The sequence below is a fragment of the Trichogramma pretiosum genome, unplaced genomic scaffold, assembly GCF_000599845.2.
Source record: "Trichogramma pretiosum strain Unisexual culture from Peru unplaced genomic scaffold, Tpre_2.0 scaffold9, whole genome shotgun sequence".
In the NCBI taxonomy this organism is placed as follows: Eukaryota; Metazoa; Arthropoda; class Insecta; order Hymenoptera; family Trichogrammatidae; genus Trichogramma; species Trichogramma pretiosum.
Window position 1 is genome coordinate 2,618,753 of NW_019641697.1, and position 22,023 is coordinate 2,640,775.

General features: G+C 41.1%; 1 protein-coding gene across 2 annotated transcripts in view; it reads left to right on the forward strand.

The window, feature by feature from the left end:
* The first annotated feature begins 1,211 nt into the window (after positions 1-1,211).
* LOC106649438 (homeobox protein 5-like) overlaps positions 1,212-22,023 on the forward strand; it is a 29,545-nt gene continuing 8,733 nt past the window's right edge. Inside the window, exons 1-3 of one of the 2 annotated variants that reach the window (XM_014366853.2) lie at positions 1,212-1,454; positions 3,727-4,447; positions 15,426-15,915. In XM_014366853.2, coding sequence (XP_014222339.1) covers positions 4,338-4,447; positions 15,426-15,915 — 600 coding nt within the window. In that variant the 5' untranslated portion in view covers positions 1,212-1,454; positions 3,727-4,337. The other variant, XM_023462294.1, reaches the window with a different exon arrangement.

Genomic DNA, 22,023 nt, shown 5'->3' on the forward strand with positions numbered 1-22,023 from the left:
ATATACATACAAATATATACACATACTGCGCGTACATGCGTGCGGTTTTGCGGCTTGTGTAACATCTCTCCTCCTCGTCGAAGTCGCGAGTGCGCAAGCTGCTCTTGCGTGCAGATTGTCCATGCCGCGCACGCTGCTCCTCCTGAATCCTGCGTGTGTCCATGATGATTCGCCGCATGCATGCGCTCGGGTCCGCAAGCATGCGACGATGACTATGACGCGTTCAAGTGTAATACCTACACGTACATTTATCATTATGCAAAAATAGCTCGAGAGAGAGGACTGCAGCCGCGACCATCGTCGATAATAATTTCTCTCGCTCCATATCGAATTTCAAAAATAAAATTATAATCGAAGCTCCTATTTTATTAATCTACACGATGAATAGTACGCTGTCATATCAGTCAACTTGTCCGCCGCCGCGCATCAGATGTGTAAGAGCTTAAATACGTTATACTACTACTACAACTGCATAGTATACTACTACTACGACTGCATAGTACTACTACGTTTCTCTGGCATCTCTGCGCGTAAGCGTATATATATATATATAAGCATGGGCGAGGAGATGCAAAATGCGCCAGCTGAACGGTTTATCGCGCGACGACGACTCGACCGGCGACGTCACTCATACACATGTATTATTTTACGCGCGCGCGCGTGTGTGTGTGTGTGTGTGTGTGCGTGTGTGCGTGTGCATATTCGCAGAACACACGGCGTCATACATATATATACACACGCTGTTTTACGTTTCGGAGCAAGCGAGAGAGAGAAATGGAGAGAGGGTAATATTGCCCACACACGCAGACGGAGAGAGAGAGAGAGAGACCGGCGGCGGGACGCGGTGGCGACGTACGGCAATTCCATCTGCAGTTGTGCAAAAGTCAGCAGCAGAGTATTTTCTGCGCGCGCATCTGCAGGTTCGCACACACTTATATCATACTGTGTATGTGTGTGCGCGGAGAAAAGTCGCGCGCGCGTCGTTTCTGCGCTCAGCCAACTCTACTCTCTCTCTGTCTCGCTCTTTCCTCTCTCCTACCTACTATGCTACTCCGCTCCGCCGCATGCCCGCGCCGTCGCCGAGCTCTCCTCTCATCGGCAGCAGCAGCAGCAGCAGTCCCAGCCCAACAGCACGGCTGATCGCGCGTGTGTCGTGTGCCGTGTGCTGTGCTGTGCTGCGCTGCGCTTGTGCAGCGTGTGTGTGTGTGCGTGCGTGCGAGCTGCCGTGTGGTGTGGTGTTGTGCCGCCGCCGCCCCGTGCGTGTGTTTTATACATAAAATATTATTACCTTGCTTACTTGCTGCAGCCAACGCGCGTGTAGCGTTGTTGATATTATTGTGTTATATTTCTCGTACGTAATAATAATGATAGTTTGATGAAAAAAGCGTCTGTCGAGAATTGATCATCATGACAATTGGGTAGCGCAGACGTCAACACATGTGTAATGCATAGATGTATGTATATATTATGTATACACACCAAAAACACACACACACACACACACACACGCACACGTATATTATAATACACACACGCACACTTGTACCGAAGCACGCCATCGCCGTCACCGCCGCACGCACGATTTTTGCTACTATATCGATATGCACACTCAACGACAATCGAAAGAAAAAAAACATTGTTTACAGGTAGATACGCCGCGGTATGACCAAATGGAATGTTATATCTATATTTCGTTTCTACGAATGCTCGGTGTAATTGTACGATTCCAATTCCGTGCAGCAGCTATAAGCTAGAGTGGTGTCAAAACGGAGTCGAATTTCTTCTTACGCCACTACTATTTTGATTCGTAAGATTTCACACATTCGATACACACACACTCGTCGCATCTCTCGGCCGAAAGAAGCACTCGGTGAAAAAAAACTATAAACAAACCAACGAATCCGGTGCGGCAGAAAATGTCGCGTTTCCTCCTTGCGTAGCATCGTCGTTTTTTATATGGGGCATAAGTGCAGCAGCAGCAGATAGGCTGGCTGTGCGCGGTGCAGTGTGTGCGCCGCTCGTTATATACATAGTACTTATAATACTATATACGACACACCGATCGACGAGAGTGCACAGTGCGCATCGCGTAATACGCAGGCACATAAAATCGAGTAGTGTTCTCGGCGGCTACTACTGCTATATACTCGATATATAACTGCTGTGTACTATATACTACTACTACTACTACTACTACTACTACGATTTGCGCGCGCGCGACAGCGGCCGGAGTTTGCGATAGCGCAACATAAATAAAAAAAAACGAAGAGAGAAAAAAAAACAGAGAGAAAAAAAAGTAAGCCGACTGCATATAGGCACAGAGAGAGAGAGAAGTCAGGTCAGCCGCGCGCGCGTTTGACGTGCACTCCGCTGCTGTGCGAACGAGCGAACGAACCAAAGTCTCGAACCGAAGAGCGAGGCGAGGCGCGACGCGACGCGAGGGCGACATATAGCACAGCAGTGAGCAGCCGAGCTGTACGTATGAGAGAGAGAGAAAGAGAGACATGCCGTGCTGCTGCTGCTGCCGCGGTGCCATGCCGAGTTGTGTTGCCGCCGCATGCGCTCATTCTACGGCCACTATATACTACTATCAACGTACGTCGAGAGCTGCTGCGCCGGTTGAACATATAGTATAAGAGAGGAGTAAGCGTGCATATATATATGCTGTATAGCGCCACTACTGCTTTCGCGCGCGCACCTGCCGATGATCAGCTGCTGCCGCCGCCGCTGCTCCGTTCTCTGTGCCGCTGCTGCTTGACACAAACACGCGAAACAACGCACACACATTTATATACAATCACAACGTCGGGATTCCATCTCTCTTACACACACTTTTATATGCGTACGCGAGTGTCACGATTGCGTCGCGCTAATAATATACTTACTTGACCCGCCGCGAGTAGTAAGTCTCTGTGCGTGCGTGCGTACTCACATATTATTATGAACATGTGTCGTTGTTGTTGTCGTTGCTCCGTCTTATGCCACAGCCGCGAACGTAAAACTCTCTGCTGCGGATGAAAATCAAAGTTCGTTCAGAGCGATAATAATGTAATAAAAAATCCGACGCCGTCGCGGAGTGCGTGTATATATTTTTTGACTACAAACAACACGCATACCAAAATATATGTAAGAGAGAAGGGGCACTCCGAGTTTGTGCTACGCGCCTGTCACACAGCCAGCCGCTCTGTGCAAAATCGCTATACACTTATACACTTGCCCTTATATACTTTACTTTCGCACGTATATGTACACGGACACACACGCACACACATAGACACCTCTTTTCTCTCTCTGTCTCTTTCTCTTTCTTCGAGGCCAGTGCGTCATATAACAGAGAGGCAACAGCAGAGCTCCAACAAACCAGCAAACACACACGAGCGCTGGGTATTTTATATATATACAGCGTGCACAAATATATATACGCCGTTTCTTTCTCTCTCTCTCTCTCTCTGGCTCACTCAAACACACGCTTTTTTCGTACCCTTCTTTTTCTCGTTTTCACTCTTTGTGTCTCCCCGCGCGCGCGGGCCTGCTGCATTACTTACTACTATACTTACTACTTTATACTCCTCTTCTCCGTTTTTTATTTTCGCCTCCCTGCGAATAATCGTCGTCGTGCGTACACACAACACTCGGAAACACTACTACTATTAGTCCATTTTATACGTGTGCGTGTTTGTGCATCTATATGCATGACTTGAAAAACAACTGTTTGTATACCTACAGCACCAGCAACACCAGCGGAGGAGCACAACAACGAGACAACAGGACAACTCCCCTCAGCTGTTTCCCGCGCGAATCGCGCTGTACATGTTGAATAAAAGAGAGAGAGAAGAAAACATGAATCCTAGTACAAAAAAGTGTATATATCTACGACGCTTGTTCAGTGGTTTAATATAAATTATTGATAATCAGTGCGCGTTGCAGTGGCGTCGTCGTGTCAACGCTCGTCGTCGTGCGCAGATGTGCATTAGTGCATTCGCAGCAGCAGCAACGTTGAGTAATAGTGTAGTTTTGATACCAATGAACGAATTCGCATTAGAAGTGTATTTGTGAATTATAATAACTCAAGTTGGACGAGGTTTTGGTGATTTTTTCGGTAAATCGAGTTGTTTTGATATCTCCGCGAGTGCGTGTGCGTCGCGCAGTGCTCCAATTGCGCGTCCGTGTGCGATCTCGCAGTTTTTGTTTTGTATCGTTGATATTTTTTTTTTGCTCCGATCTCCGAGCGAGAGAACGGGAAGAAAGTGGCGGTGAGTTTTGTGATACACGCATAAGTACTGTTTGACAGTTGCCCATTATCGCACAATCCCCAGTATACGTAAAACGCAGTGCGGATGGTGGCGCGTAAACGAGAACGCGAGATTATGTCAGAGTTTGCCGACGGCGAAGAGCTGCTCGAGGAAATCGTCGAGACGACCGAAGAACACGACGTCGACTTTTGCAGGTTAGAATGTGTTGCTTTATATTTATATACTATATGTGCGTTTCTCGAGGTCCATTGAAGCGTCTATTTCATGGCATATAAAATCTCTGCTGCTGCTTGTTGCTGTGTATATACAGTATACTCGATACATACCACGCGCTCGAAAACGGAATCGTCGCGTTATCTATTTACAGGCTTCTGCAGCAGTCGCGTATACATTATGTACATATAAAATACGCAGCTGAGAATCGAGGCTCACTCGCTCTCTCAGCTGATCAGCTGTGTTGAACAACAGAGATCGCTATTCGCTCGGCTACGAGCGCGCACACACGGCGCGGAGCAGCGTAATCGGAATTCCCAGCGACTCGCTATATCCGTTGATTTTTATCGCCGATCGCGTTTACGTTTTAATGTATAATGCTGAGTTTAAAAAAATAAGCGGATAAACAAGCCTCGAAAATATTACTGCTTTTTTTTACGAAATCGAGGCGCTTTAAACTCGCTGTTTATAAATTTCGTATTTTGGTTTCAACTAGCTCCTATGCATATATTTCATCTAATTGAGTGTGCTCTCATCATGAAAAATTCCCAAAATATATTAAAAAAATCCCCCAAATATCAACGATCGATCGTCATGCACAGGCAGATATCAGAATATCATAGACTGTCACGTGCAAGGTGGAAAATCGTTGATTTTAACATTATTAACATCGCGTGGAAAAGCGCGAGGTTGCGGCGCCGAGGAAAAAGTGTTACAACGAAACCTCAAGGTCCTCGGCGTGAACTTTGAGCTTTTCCGCTGCGCTCGAGAGATTCGTAAATATATAACACACGAATCGAATTCATGACGCAGATACACTCAAACTTTGCGTATGATTATGTAACCTCGGTGATGGTGCGGAAAGAATGATAGATTCGTTGTAGCGAGAAATTTGCGAGATGTGCGATTCGTCTTGTTTCGTAGAATTTGATGTGCGCGAGTGTCGAAAAATAAAGTTTTGCACGACACTCGCGCTACACCACAAACCTCGTAGCTTGTGATTAATGATAAATATCCATATCGATTCGCTATCATTAATTATTTAAGAACATGTTTCCATTAACACTCTGTACTATGTTTAAAATGGTGAAATTAAATACACGCGCGCCCGCATGTGTATGTGTGCGTTGGGTCAAACGCTGTATATTTCAGGTCACGACATCTTGCCACTTGAAAAATGCTCGGCGTTATGTAAACACGAATATTTTCACATCGGCATTGACTGATTTACCCTCCAATTGCTGTGTGCATTGCATAACTTAAATTCCGTCGAACGTATCCCTACACGATTTATATACAAAAATTTGAGAACTAGAGATATGAGGGTTCATTTTTTTTTTTTTTAAGCAATTTTTACATTATCAAGGTAAGAATTGCAAATAAATATTATGATCTTCTTGATCGCTGTCATGTCATCGGATTGTAATGTATTTTATCAAGTGATCTAGTATTTCTCAAGTACGATCGTTTTCTCCTCGTAGTTATATGAAGCTTACACAGACAGGAAAGTGAGAGGAGAGGCTGAATGACCGGCCGGCCGGCATCGTAAAACGAAGTGAGAGATTTACAGGTCTTTTGTCGCCTTTCGAACAATTTTTTAAATTACGAAGTTTTAAGGGTCGAATCATCTTTACTCGCGAAGTCGAATCCAGATAATTTCATTAATCAGCTCATTGCAACTGACCTAGTTCACACAAGTTAATACGATTCTATGAGTTTCTAATGTTTGATGCATATGAATACTTTCGATGCCTTTCACGAACTTCAATGACAATTTTCAACTGATTTTACATGTTAATTTACGTGAATTAATATTTAAAAATCTCGGCTTTTATTTCTGAATTGTCATTAATTTGATACAATTGTCGTCTACCAGGATCGGTTCATAATTTTACGTAGAGTCCACATTATAATTATGCGCTTACTGTAATACACGTAGAAAGTTCGTAAAGAATAGTTTAAACTTGGATCTTTCATAGGTAAGCGTTTTGAAGAGGTATACGACCGTTTGCTTCATTAGTAGCATAGAGAGGAGAGCCTAACGCGCCGCGCGAGGTATCTAAATGCAGACAATAAAGAGTTTATTTTTGTCGTCCCAAAACGACAGGCGCCACACCGCCACTCAGTTGCAGTTCTCGTCGACGCACAAAAGAAACATAAAGTTAGATATATAGCTACGTGCGCAATTTTTTTTTATCTCGTTGCCAAAGTTACTCAACTGCAAATACGGCTGAATTTTTTTTTTTTTGACGCAACCCGTCAGCTGCTGCTTGACGTGTATTATACCAATACTTAGTTGACAATTACACGCGTTCGTTCAAATGATTTTCCGCGTATACGTGACGCCCACTGAATATCGGAACTTTCATGGTTAGCGAAAATTAGAAAAAAAGTGCACGCGCTCTTACGTAACGATGATTAGCATTTTCACCCGAAATTACAGAAGTGACGAGCTTGCGCGCACGTGTGACATATAAGTGCAACGAGACAACTAACGAAACGAATCGACGAGTTTGCTCGCGAAACGAAAAAAAATCTGATAATTTTTCCAAATTGTAGTATTTCGACTCCGAGCTCAACGCACAGTCTCAATTATTTTTTCTCCAGAAACGTCAACGTTAAATTAATACTAACAAATAACGCGTAATCAAATTTCTTCATAAATCGTAAGGATCTGAATCGACGTCTATTATATCGTGCGCGCGGGCAAGGATACGCACGGCGCGACTCAACGCTATTGTTGTGCTCTTCGCTGATATATTTCATGCGTTGCTTTTTGCGAAGGGAAGAAGAGTGTAGCATCATATAGAAAAAAAAAGTAGCTGGAATCGATGTTTCGTAGAAGAATTGCGTCAGCGTACCGCGACGCGCACACGTCTGCAAAAACGTGCGTACGCGTGCATATATAAGAATACACGCGCGAGCATAGTAAAAGTGTGTGCACAGTAGTAGTATAAAGTTACGTAAAAGACGCATGCAGCGTAGTCGACGTCTTCGTCGTCGTCGTCGTCATTTGTTGTTGCACAATAATCGGCACCTATAAATAAACTTCTCGGCTCTCTGTCGTCCACTATATATATATATGCGGCGCACCGGCGCTAAGACAACCATTGCGGTGCATGTGTGTGATTTGCGCGCCGGCCGCCGCTCGACTAGACTCTCGACTGGACTGTGCAATTTTTTCACTCATTTCTGCAACGAGCGTTTATTTGAAACACAAATTATACGTATACTAGCTCGACTCGGGATTAGACTTTGACTGAGATACCGCTCGAGTTTCTTTTTTTTTGTCCATGACGATACAATAATGAGTTTACTTATCGATACCTTTTTATAGATCTTAGATTTGTTCAATGTTCGATTTTTTTATGGAGTGACTTTTTTACTATCGCTCGTGAAGCAGCCTGTGTTTTCATTCCGCGCAACGTTTATTCATACATTACCTCATATGAGTTGTAAAAAAAAGAAATTATAATAATACCTACCTATATCATATGCACACACTCAATTGCGATTGATGTTGATTGATTGGTTTGAATGATATAAACGGCACTTATCGTCAAGGATATGCACTCGGCTTGCGACGCTCGAGAATCAGGATTTTATACACGCCACGCGCGCTGTCTGTTTTGCTCTTGAAATGAATCGCTCTAAATTATTATTCCTCGCAGTTTACACGTATTGTAATCGAGATTAAATAAAATATTTGTTAATTCATGGAAAGCAAATAGCAATCCTTTATGGTTTTAAGGAAATAAGATCGATTTGAAGCAAAGAAAACGATTTTTACAGAAGCTTACACTAAAAGCATGCCATAACTCTGCGCCATGTCGGTTATTATCACATGTAACACGTGAAAATTAGCACACAGTTCTTTGAAACGTCGTGACGCCCACGTTCAAACTCTTATTTGCCGTTCGGTTATAATGCGGTTAATTTTTAAAAATTCGAAAAATTAAGATCGAAGCTTTAAAGTAAAATTTTTGAATGATAAAAGTACTAAGGAAAAGGATATATCAATTAGGAGAGCTTCTAATTATTTTACAGAATGTAGAAGTTCAATTTGTAGAAATAAGCGCTATTCTTTGCGACACTATTCTAATGCGTTTTTATGCAAACATTTTATCGCATTTATCACGCAAGTAATCTTTATAAGCTTCGAGAATTGTCCAATAGGTATTTTCTGTGAATTTTATGGAGACCTTTTGACGTGTCAACTCAAATTCGATGAAGTCTTATATTTAGTTTTACAGTTACTGCGTTCGTTATCTTTATAATCTTTGTGCACTGTTTATCGGTGTCTGGTAAAATTGGATCGGCTCCCAAATTTTTTCTCACACCCGTGCGTAAACTTTCTGTACTTTGTGTCTCGGTGTCTTATCATGCCAGATTTTAGTGTAAATGCCTCCTTTTAAGTATCACAAACGTATTTTTTACCGTCTGAACCAACAATGTCGCGTTCACTTGAGTTAACTTTTGAAACGATTTTCTCGAATTTTTCGCACTCTTCTCCATTTGGATAACTCGATCAAACGATGGATTCTTTTATTTGTTCCACCGAAAGGAAATGAATGAAGTTTACCTGTCAATATTTTGGCTTGTATCATCGAGAAAGACAAGATTCAAATTAATTAGTTTTTGCTATAAATATAATTAATGTATTCGAGGAACTATATTGTTTACAATCAAGTTTCCGATTTATCAGTTTATTCGCCGTTCTTACAATATTCGAGGAATTTTTTGGCTTTATAAAACTAAGTACTTCAATTCCCCGCATGATTGATTCAATGTTTTCTCATAAAATATAATATTATAATGAAAAATTGTAATATTCAGTCCCAAATTTCTCGCCGCTTTCCATTGCTGCTCCTACGCCATGTCATGGTTGGCGTGCTCCATAACCGGCCACCGTACGGGAGGAGCATTTTTACACACCGTTTCTAGATTGAACTTGCGCGACTTATATCTCAGAAAAGGAGGTACGAATGTGAACTCGTGCCGCAGCAGTGCTATCTGTATAAAAACGTGTTTCGAAAAGCAGATAAAAATGCGAAAATGAAATTATAAGCTTGAGTAGTAGTTCAACATATTATATAGGTCTATAATTAAACTTTATTTATTATACTTAATTATTGTTTATACATAATGAGATGAATTTGAGGGAACTCGTGTCTCTCACTCACTCAAAATTTTTAGATCAATCTCTACGACAAGTACAATTTTATACATTATTCAAATTGTAGTGCAGGAGCGGTGCACCGTGTCAATGTGGATTTTGAGATGATCCTTTCTTACGATTGTCTTTCCGCATTTGTCGTAGGGTGAGTGAGTTTTTTATGTTTCGAACGGACGTGAGCATTGAGATTACTTCTATTTGAGAATTTTTTTTCGCATACATCACAAACATGCATGATGCCATTATGTCTCCAAACAGTGTGCTTTTTCAGATAACCTTTATGTGAGTATTTGTTTCCGCATGTACCGCATGTATGAGCAATGCCATTATGGATTGCATCGATGTGGATTTTGAGATTACTTTTATTTGAGTATTTCTTTCCGCATCTACTGCATGTATGAGTAATTATACCATTATGCATCGTATCGAAGTGGATTTTGAGATGGTCCGTTCTTGTGAATGTCTTCCCACATACATCACACGTGTATTTAATACCATTATGCATCGTATTGATGTGTTTTTTAAGACTACTCCTGCTTGAGTATGTCTTTCCACATATGTCACAGGCACGAGTGGTTTTATGATGGGCCGAATCGATGTGAACATTGAGACTCTTTTCATGTTTACATGTTTTGCCACATGTATCACGCGAGTGGATGCTAACACTGCGTATCGTTTTCATCTGCGTTTTCAGCCCACCCTCATAGCTTTTATTTTTTGTAATTCTTCTTTTTTCATTTTGTACGCCAGGCTCATAGCCGAAATTCAAATTCGAATCTTCTGCTGCGTCCTTAAAAATGTCTCTTTTCACTTCGCTCGCGGGTTCCGTTTTGATTATTTTTTGAGCTTCGTATCCATTGTTATCTACAATGTTCCGTGAGTGGTGTTGAAAATCATCGTCAATTTTCTTAACTGTCCATAAATCAATGCTGGGCTTGACGTCTTGGCATTCCAAGACAATTTCTAGGTCTTTATTGAGTTCACTTTCGTGTCTATCTTTATATCCTCGAAGAATTTGTCTCTGGAATGAAATGGGAGTTATGTGGACATTTTCAAAAATGTTGATAATGCTGGTCGTATAAAATTATCAACACTTACTGGATTTTCTTGCAGAAATCTCGAGTATTGAAAGTTTCCAGTATCGGATGAGTTGGCAATATTTTTGTAATCGTCTTCGGTAAACGACACATCACAAGGCTCGTCTTTCACTCTATAATATTTTCATTGCTATTCAGTATTATTTTATGATATTCAATCGTCAAAAATGTATAATACCTGACGGCGCCGCTGAATAAACCACAGGAGTCCATGTTTCTCATTTGGAATTTTCTTAAAGACTGATCGTTCGATAGTAATTTGACACATCGGGCTAGGTAACTTAAATTGAATAATACTTACGAATCATGATTTCCAATTTGACCTAATGAATTTAAACAAGGCAAAGCCCGCAGTAGTTATATTATATCAGAAGAAAATACATTATGTATTTGATACTAAATATTTTTCTATTAATGATCATAAAATTTAAGAATCAGTATCGGTGAATTGTCGATAAAAAAGCCATCTAATACTTGCGTACGCTTATATTTAATGTGTCTCTTTACGCTTCATACAGGTACAGCTATTCTGATTAAAATGCTCTTGAGGCAATGACGTTTTTTTTTTCGTAATCCAAAGCGCGGTGTAATTTATCTGAATTCCATAACCATTAAGAAAAAAATGCATTCCTCCGTTCTCCAACAGACTTGATTTGAATCGACATTTATAGCAAAAAAAAGGTGCACAGAATGAGAGAAAGAAAAAGACTGAGATAGAGAGACAAGGAGAGAGTGAGTAAACTCGTAAACCGCGTTCTAAAAATAACAACTCTCTGTATATCCCCCTGCCTTTGTTGTCTCTCTCTCTCTCTCTTTCTCTCTCGGCGTGGCAGGGTAAATGCATATAAAGTAATTAAATTCCTTACCATCACAACAGAGAGTGACGGTGAATAATGAACGTCGACGTTCGGAATGATTCGGTTGCATACACAAAACTTTTTACTCCTCGTAGTCTGTATACGCTCTCAATTTCTTTCTAGTGCGCATCTCGCCTTTCAGGTGCTAGTCGATGTAAATATAAGCCTGAAAATGTTGAATAAACGGATAATTACGATGGAAAATTTCTACACCTTTCGATAAAAATTACAACCCGATGGAATAGCATTATGGTTGCCGCAACTATCGTGCAAGCATCAAGAAATGTCATCACGGGTCAAATGCACATTTCTAAGGCAGGCACAATGTCGGCAAATTATATTCGAATCGGTAGCCGTTATAAGTGGTGTATGTAACAGGCTATATATATTTATACGATCGCTGTCATCTTCAAGCGCGTCGCGCGGGGAGAGAAAGTGAAAGGTTAAATACGGTATAAATACAGCGGTGCGAGTTTTGTGCATAAAGAACACGCGTACACGAGCCCTCTAGTTATCCTTTTTATGACTCGATGGTATATCTAATGTAAACAGAAATTAGTCGAAAGCCGTGTGATTGGCCGGTTTATGTTTTTAAGGGGGAGTCTGCGCTACGTGTCACCTCTAAAATTATTTTAAAGTATCTGCCATTAAAATAAATTTAATCGATTTTTCGCGTATCGCAAACTCTATTCGTGTGAATAATTTTCAATAAGAACCGAAAGAAACGTCGATTAACGAGAAAATTATTTAAGAGAGTGAAAAGGGATTTGACTACTTCTCTCTAAGCACCGTTGCTATATTAGTAAAATTCATCCAAGTCCCAAAATCCCCGTGATCGAGCTATCCTCGTGGCCGCGGCGAGCACACCACGACCGCACGCGAATGTGTTTTTGCGCGCGAGCTCAGACATACACACGCTTTCGGAGTGTATGTATGTAATACACATGGACGCCTCTCTCTTTTTTCTCGCGAGCCTACCTTAACCCACCTTAACCATCGTCCTTTCCTCGCTGCTGCTGCTACTGCCGCTGCTGCACGCGAAATATGGCAAACTCTATTTTTTTTTCTTTCTTTCCTTTCCTCGCGCTCTCGCTCCCTCTTTTTCTTCGCTGTAGGCCCCCCGAAGCAGTACTCACGTTTACAGCCGCAGCCTTGAAAATTTTTCTTGGCCACCTATATAATATGTATGACACTACCCCTCTGATATTTTTCTTCTCTCTCGCAAGCGTGCTTACGTATACTTTCATTGCGCTGCGCATTTTGGTTCAGGGCCGTGTACATGCCTGAGATTGGAATATCAGCATTGTACTATGGCTTCTCTTTTTCAAAAATTAATTTATTATCATCCGAATATACATATACGAATAAAATTGTAATAACTCGAGATCCTTTCTGTTTCGTTAACAATTTTTGATTATAATACGAGAGATGCGTCGTGGCAAGGCAATCGAATCGCGTTGCATTGAAATCGTGCGAACTTTTGCCCGCTTTTTCCTCGATTGATTTTGTGCTTTTGTTTTCCCTCTTCTGTTTACTGCGCTCGGAAATAAGCGCGCGCGCAAAAAAGGCAGTAAAAAGTAGATAACCATTACCGGCACGAGGTCAGCGCGCGATGGAATATAATTCGAAAGTTATATAATCCACGATTCCGGAGAAAACGAGAGACAGAGACGAGCGCGAGTACTACTGCCACTGGGCGCGCTGTAGCAGCAGCAGCAGCAGCAGCCCACGACCAAGGATTTCCTCCCGGTTTAAATTTATACACTCTCGACGCATATGACCCGAAGCTATAACGTGATCCATTGCAATCAGATTTTACACGTGTATGTCTCTCTCTCTCTCTCTTGTTCCTTCTGGTCTTATTTTGTCTGCTGTCTCGCTGCTGCTGCTGTGGCTTGTACCATCAACTGCGCGTAACGTAACTTGGCAACGTCGGCGTGTGTCACGCCGCCGTTTTCTCACGAGCAAGTAGCGCGTATACTTTGGGCTCCTTGTATCAATTTGAACCCTTTTTTATCTCACCACTGTTGATACTATCTCGCGATTGGTGGTCACAAAAAACATCGCTATTATGTTCGTTTATAATTCGAAATGAAGATGATTTTCAACTCTTGCCTTCGGGAAGAAATGTTAAAATTCTTTCATCAATTTCGATGTATCGATATTCGAAAAGAACTCTCGAGTATGGTGTCTTTGGAGAAAAACGATATTGCAAAAAGTGGTACGTGTACAATGAAAATTGCTATACTCGATGAAAATGTTTGACCGTACTTGTCGACATAATTATTAGGAAATATTACTATAGTTATAGTAATTTTTACCATCCATTTTGTCATTAGACAGGAAGATTTACGCCACTGTTTTCGGTCAATAATTGATATCAACAACTCAATTTCTACGTAAGAAAACAACTACAAAGTTGACCGAAAATAAGGGCGTACACCTTATAGCATAGAGAGTATAGTAATTTTTTATTATACACACGGTACTTTTTATAATATAGCATCTCTCTCGGTGTAAGTTTTACACATATATAACGATCAGGTACGTATCTGTGTTTGATTCTGCGTGAGCGACGAATTCTTTTTTGTATACGAGTGCACTCGGATTAGTATACGACCACGAGAGAAAGAGAGACGCGTTTGTGCGTGTGTTTACGCAAGCTCGCGTGGCTGCAGCGAAATTCGCAAGTCTCTATCTGGACATTCGCAGCAGTGGATAATATATTCAAGGGACATTTATAGCCACATCCGTTGTTGTTGCACGTATACATATACATATATATATACACACACATGCAGCAACAGCAGCACCAGAACGGAAGGTAGAAAGAACGAACACGAGCGAGAGAAGAGACGATTCGCATTAAATGCGTGTGTGCGTGCATGCGAGTCTGCGGGGTCTGCGAACGAGTCGGCGGCCATACACACACACACACACACACACGTATAGGATTCGAAAAGTAATAGATAACAGTAGTAGTAGTAGTGTTAGTACAGCAGGGTTTTATGTATGTGTGTGTATGTATAAACACCAGCTGAGAGAGAGAGAGAGACAGCGGCGGTGCTGCAGGGGGTCGGCGGCGGCGGCGGCGCATCAGCTGAGCTTATAGCTGTGCGTGTGCCTATATATATATTTACTACTACTCGGCCTGCAGCCGGTATAATATATATAATACGTATTAGGAGCTTCGCGTCTTAGATGCTAAACTTGCGCGTCTTTTAACGCCTCGCTTATGGCGCGGTATGGGCGATTGTTGTTTGCGCGCGTAATAATTGCGCGTCTTTAGTGCAGTTACCGCGGCTGTATGTATACGTCCGATGCGCTGATAAACGTGTACCGGCTAATCAGTCTCGGGCGGTACACTTTAACTAATAATGGCATTCGCGGTAAAGAACAAAAAATCATTCGTCTAATTTTCATTTTTTAATTATATCGGCTATGTAGCCAAAGAAAGCTGCACCAGCCCTTTTTTGCGGTAGTCTCTCTATTTAGGAAGTACCTAGTTTTTGGATTCATTATTCAAAAATGAATAATACAATTCACTCCTCGCTCTTGGGGTTCGTAAAGGATTTTTTCGCCAGTCAAATGGTCAAATGGTAATGTCATACAAAATTATGATTTTACAGTTGATATACTGTTACCTTTTCTCGTTAATTTTTTTTAACGACTGATTTATTCACAGCAGTACTAGTATCAGTATGTGTATCAGCCAAGTAGCAGATATTAGGCGCGAAAAAGCAATAAGAATTTCTAAAGTTTCTACAAATAACTTGTGATTATATATCCTGATTACGTGGTGATTAATGTATTTTCTGTTTGCCAACAGCAACGGGGATACGATCGACGATTCTTCGGGCTTACCCCTCGGCGAAGAATTCATCGAGGAGGTCGAGGACCTGAAGCCTCTTCTGCAGATCCGTCAGGAGGACGAGGACGAGGAGGGCCAACAACTGCAGCATCAACACTTGCTGCAGCAGTGCAAAAGCAACGGGGTCACCAGCAACGGTCACCACAACAACAACAACAACAACAACACGTCGACGTCGAGCTCGTCGTCGCGCAAACGCAGCCATTCTAGCAGCAGCAGCAACAACAACAACAACGTCCAGCAGCAAGGTGTTTCGACGGTCAACGGCGGTAGCAGCAGCAGCAACAACGGCGGCCGCTCATTTTCGCGTAATCATATGGAGCAGGAAAAGAGAATGAGGCGAGAGATCGCCAACAGTAACGAGCGCCGACGCATGCAGAGCATCAACGCCGGATTCCAATCGCTGCGGACGCTGCTGCCTCATCACGAGGGCGAAAAATTATCCAAGGTCGGTATTTTTTTTTTTTATTTATTTTGGCTTTTGTTCCAAGAGAAACTCGTATAGAGGTGCGATCGTACATTGCAATCTTTTTAATTGAGTTTACCCATGTTGACGTTTTTGAAATGACGGTGTTTCAATCTGAAAAAACAATGTCAAGCATTGAAAACTCATTTGTGTTATTACCTGAAAAATGGTTTATGTTGGCGAAAAATTTCATTGCTGCGTCGCCTGTAATCAATCGATATATTTTCATTGTGAATTGTTATAGTAACACAAACGAAATAACTGATCTAACGCATTTGGTCGAAACACCTGCATCGATTTCGACCACTTACAAAATTTTACCCAATAAGTAGATGAAAATAAATATCGCCTCTGAAAAATGAATCAGTGCCTAGAGGATTGATATTTATATAGTAATTAACCCCCGTCCAAGCGCCTCGCGCGATTAAAACTAACTTGTAGTTCGAAAACACATACAAGCTTTACTAATAATGGACTCATATCACATTGTGTTAAATTGCCTGAAAATCAGCTCTTTTGTAAACATGATCTTTCACCTTTGAATTATTTATTCCAACTTGACTCAAAGGTGCGGAGATTTGTTTCCCATGGTTCAACTCGTGATAATATATCTAGATACATTTTTACTATTTTACTTCGTGTTGTTTATTTAAGGGGTTAGATGGCTTTGTTATCAGATAATTAGATTTATTTAGTTCAAATAATTGAATTTCAAAAACCAAAAATAAGATTGATTTGAAATTTAAACACAGTAAAGTTTATCATTGAAAGAAACTGTAAAAAAATGTTCAGCTCTAAATATTTAAAATTGTCGATTTCCTACCAGTTTTTCTCGACCAGTCTTTTTTTCCTAGTACGCTAGATATTTTGGTGCAGGGTCATTTGAAAAATAAAAGTCGACATTTTTCTGAAAGTTTATACCTTCGGCCCCATGATTGAACGCAGGAATTGAAAAAAACCAAAATATGGAATATCAACTTTGAAGTTGTCATGCCTACTCCACAAATTTTGCAAGCCTTCTTCGGCGATCTCTGCGTTATACTTTTGAGCCATGTTCCGATGATGCTGCCGTACATATGCTGCGCATCGAGTGACAATAAAAACAAATGTTCGATCCCGTTTCCTAAAAATTTTACCGATGTCTTGCATACTGTTTCTAGTATTCGACTTTTGTGTCCCGAAAACGTTATCGGTACTCGCGCGCCAAATTCATATACATTTCCGATTATCCAATCACAAACTGCGTCGATGTACCTTTTATACCTTGGTTTATAGAACTGCATTTGTCTCGATCGAAACTGTATACTGTTTTTGTGCAGCGGTATTTCACATTTCGCGTGCGCTCGCTCGTGCGGTCGCAGACGTCTCGACCTATTTTCTTCTTCGGCTGCCCCAGACTCGCACGCGGAGCGCGTGAATGCTGTGGCTGCGGCTGCACAGGCTGCAGTGCAGTCGCATATTATATATATATACTGGTACGCGCGAGCTACCGACAGCTACCTAGAGCAGCTCCCCTTCCTCAAAAAGAATGATAAAATTAAAAATTCGACCGAATATTTGATGTGAAACATCTATATTTATTTATTATTTTTTTTTAATATGTAAGCTGGGTGGACGTCGCGTTCGCAAATAATTAAGATCAAAAAAGCAGGCATCATTTAAGTCGCGTTCCTCCCAGAGAAAGAGAGGGAGACACACGCGATGCAGAAAATTGCTGTAACTTTTTTGCGCCTATCGTGGGTTAGCAAAACTTTTCGTGGTTCTGCGTATTTCATTTTTTCGCATTATGAAATGTTCAGATTGATACTATTGGATCTCCCCACATAATCTTTTTGTAATTTTCAATAATTCAAATTTCAAAGAGGTTGAATTAAGGGGTTACATCGTTTTGTGGGACAAATTTTTTCCTCTTTTTTTGAAAAATTTTATTTCAAACCCAAAAGTCCAGTCAATTTGAAATTTTCACACAATGAAGTTTGTACAATGTTTGTTGATTTCCTAACAATTTTCCTCGGTCACCCTGTTGTCCTATGGTAAGCAGAATATGTCGTGAAAAAAATGAAGTTTGATGATTTGTCACGGGTTTGAATGATTTTTTTGTGCATATTAGGCAAAAATACTCACATATTTGGCAAAAAGGTTAAGGAAAGCCTTGCAATTTGGTCGACGGCCGCTGATGCACCCTGAAACTGTCTGAAAAGTCTCGCTATTTAGAAGAAGCGCGAATAAAGTCATGTCCCCGAGGATATGAACGAGCGCAGATCATAGAAAATAGTGAACTGTTTCCAATTATCACACCACCTTCCCGATTAGCTGTTAGCCTCCTATAGGAAGAGATAGAAGGAATCTTAAGGGTTCAAAGAGGGCTTAAATAATTATATATTTCTATTTATTGTATTAAGCTGAAAAAGTGAAAAAAAATTTTTTTTCAGAACACAGGCATAAGAGCCTTTTTCAATACCCCATTTGAAAGTACTTTGTCCAGTTAAATACTTACAAACACATAAATTAACTTGTATCAGCCTATGACCCTTCAGCGAAGAGCACTGAGAATATTTAAGCTGTTTGTCGTAAGATTCTAAGTGATAACTTGACACGACTAAGTTCTAGGTCATTTCCTTTTCTTCGATGGATCAATATCCATCAACGCAACCTCAAGCTAAGCATTTAAAATTTATCAAAAATAAAATATTTTATTAAATTGTATGTGGAAGTAGTCAAATAAGATTTTATGCTTAGCTTGAGGTTGCGTTGATGGATAATGATCCATCGAAGAAAAGGAAATGACCTAGAACTTAGTCGTGTCAAGTTATCACTTAGAATCTTACGACAAACAGCTTAAATATTCTCAGTGCTCTTCGCTGAAGGGTCATAGGCTGATACAAGTTCATTTATGTGTTTGTAAGTATTTAACTGGACAAAGTACTTTCAAATGGGGTATTGAAAAAGGCTCTTATGCCTGTTTTCTGAAAAAAAATTTTTTTTCACTTTTTCAGCTTAATACAATAAATAGAAATATATAATTATTTAAGCCCCCTTTGAGCCCTTAAGCCCACTTTGAGCCCTTAAAGGGTATGAAAAATTCCAAAAACGAGATGTATGAAATATGCGGATTAATAAAAATAACAAATAGTATATAAAAAAAAAATAGAAACATGGTTTATGTTGTGAAAATAGTGACTTGGAGCGAAGATTTCTTTATAATGATTTTTTTTCCTAGAGTTTGATTTAAGTACTCCACAGCCCTACTTTTAAGATCTTTTACTTTGAATGATAGTGTGTTTATTAATAATAAAATGAAGACTCATTTTTTTAGATTTATTTACTTTATTAATGTAGAAAATTCACAACATCAATTAACAAAGTGCCATAATTGTCATAACTACTTTTTGTCTGCAGCCGCCAGACAAATGCGATATAAATCTTCGTTATTTAGATTCTCGAGGATTATTTCACAGCACTCAAGTGGCAGTCGTTGGTGTATCAATTCCCAGAAAGGATACACTGCCCATCGTCGAAAAAAACCTCTCGATAGTTTCTCGCACAGATGCAGAGTATAAGAAAAGTTTCTCCTACCTCCGATAAATGCTTTCGAGACCCCAAACTCGAAGTAGTCGTTGTATGTGAGTCGCTTTTCCGCCTCTTCGGGTCGAAGCTGAATCAAGTCGTACAGCGACAGACTCGGAATCACCATCATCTTTTTCGCTTTACTCAAAAACTTCTCGTTCTCGTACCAACGTTTTTTTAAACTCGCCGGCCTCTCCAGCCAATTGTTTTCGGCGAAATGTTTCATGATCGTCATGGCTCCGGCTCGGTCGAGTTCGTATCCTCTTTTCACGAGGCGTTCGACAACGGCCAGAGCGCTAGACGCTTTTCTCAATTTAATATTGTGATGTTCCAAATACAAAAGATCACTCATGTCGTCGCCAAAATAACTCGAATCGGGAAAAACGAAATTAGTAAGATCAGCGCCACGATCCAAGAGAATGTCGACCGCATTCAGCATGAACTGCGCCACGGCCCATTGCAGCGGTGTCCGACCCTCCCTGTCCTTCGCGTCGACCTGTAGGATCTGATTACTTTCGTCGCAGATCTGGAAGAATATCTTGGGAAAGCCTTCGTTCCAGAACGTCCGACAAATAAGGTGCAGGGGAGTCCATCCCTTGACGTTGGGTGAATTCGGGTCGGCGCCTCTCTTGATCAATAATTTGACTAGTTCCTCGTTGTTGTCGTACGCAGCAATGTGAAGCGGCCTCCAGCCCCACCGGTCCTCGACGTCGACCTGCACCGTCCGCCCCATGTCATCGCAGACCTTGAAAAATGCCTCCGTCAAATACGTAGGTTGGTCGCTTATCTTGTGCAGAGCAGTAACTCCATCCTTGTCGGCCGAGTTGGGATCGGCGCCTTTTCTCAGCAGCAACTCCATCAATTGGCAGCCAATTTCCCTCGGGGTCCACTTCAGAGCCAGCTGCAGCGGCGACTGACCCGTTTTCGACACGAGGATATTGGGATCCTGTCCGAGCTCGAGGAATTTCTCGACGACATCGCGACATCCCGCCTTGCAGGCCGCATGAAAATGCGTGAAGCCCTCGTCGTCGATGTAATTCGCATCGAATCTGTCGTAAATTTTAAAGAGCTCGGGCACTATGAACCCCCGGTTGTAGAAGAGAGAGCGATGATCAGCCGCGCAATGTATCGGTGTGGCGCGACGCAAGACCAGCTCGCCGTTCTCGTCGACTTTGGGCTCGTCCCTGTAGCCGCTGCGAGCCACGAACTTGATGATTTCTATAACTACATCACGGTCCATTACCGATGAATTCATGGACTCCGTGAAAATGTGCTCGATTTCTTCGGGTCGAAAGATGTCTCGAAGATTCGGCAATTGGCCTTCCCAACCGGCGATCAAGGAGTGAAGTTCACGGAAAAAGTCGACACGTTCATTTTCGACTTTCCAATTGCCACTTTCTTCTACCAAACACTTCAACTTTTTCACTTTTCGATCGAACTCGGCCATTTTTCAGCGCGCTCACTCGTAAACGCAAACGGCAGTCACTTTGTTACAACTTGAGATATTTCTATACTTTTTTTTGAAACTTGCTTACACGACAAACGCAAATAGCAGTCACTTTGTTATAACTTGAGATATTTCTATACTTTTTTTTGCAACTTGCTCACACACTCGCGGCAATCGATGACGATATTTACTCGATGTTCACGCCGAGGCATATTATCGTACACTGACTATGCTTATACGCGACGATCTATGCAGAGAAAGAAAGTAAAGAATACGTGGACGTAGGAAGATTAGAAAGCGGGCAATGGCATATGCCGCGATGTAAGAGATGCAGAGAGATATACGATGCCCGCAGCATAGACGATGGAATTAGGCTGCTTCTACATGCGTATATAATTTAATTCGGGTGCGCAACTACGAACGATAATATTCAAAACCTATTGAACATGGATCGACTTGCTTACGTCCGAAAAAAAACATTACTACTGACTACAAAACTCGATTTTGTTAAAAAAAAAAATCAAACTATTTAGTTGTAATGACTGTTTTTCTTTTGCTACGACAAAACGGACTCTTTGAACTATGAAAATTGTGGAATTGACCTAAAGTGCTACTATGAATTACTAGGACGCGATTAATGCGAATGTATATTTAGTCCAGGCGCCAGCTATGCATTTTCAGGTCCATAAGATAACCAAGGCTTTTATAGGTCTTTTGGTGTGCTGAATCGATTTAGCTTGGTTACCAAGCGTTAAAATTGGTACTTCAAAAGTTATGAACAAATTTATTGTTTATAACTTGAAAAATTTGTTCAACAAAATCTGAAAAAATTCCCACGTATTTTTTGATTAATTCTAAGGATTTTTTGTTCTTTGCATTTTTTCGTTTGAAACGTTCCCTACCGAGTTAGAAAATTTTAAAGTTATTTTTTACGCACGAATTTGTTTAGAAACCAATCGTATTTTTAATCTTTACGATTCTATAACTCAGTAAGGAACGTCTCAAACGAAAAAATGCAAGGAACAAAAAAGTCTTAGAATTAGTCAAAGAGTACGTGTGAATTTTTTAAGATTTTT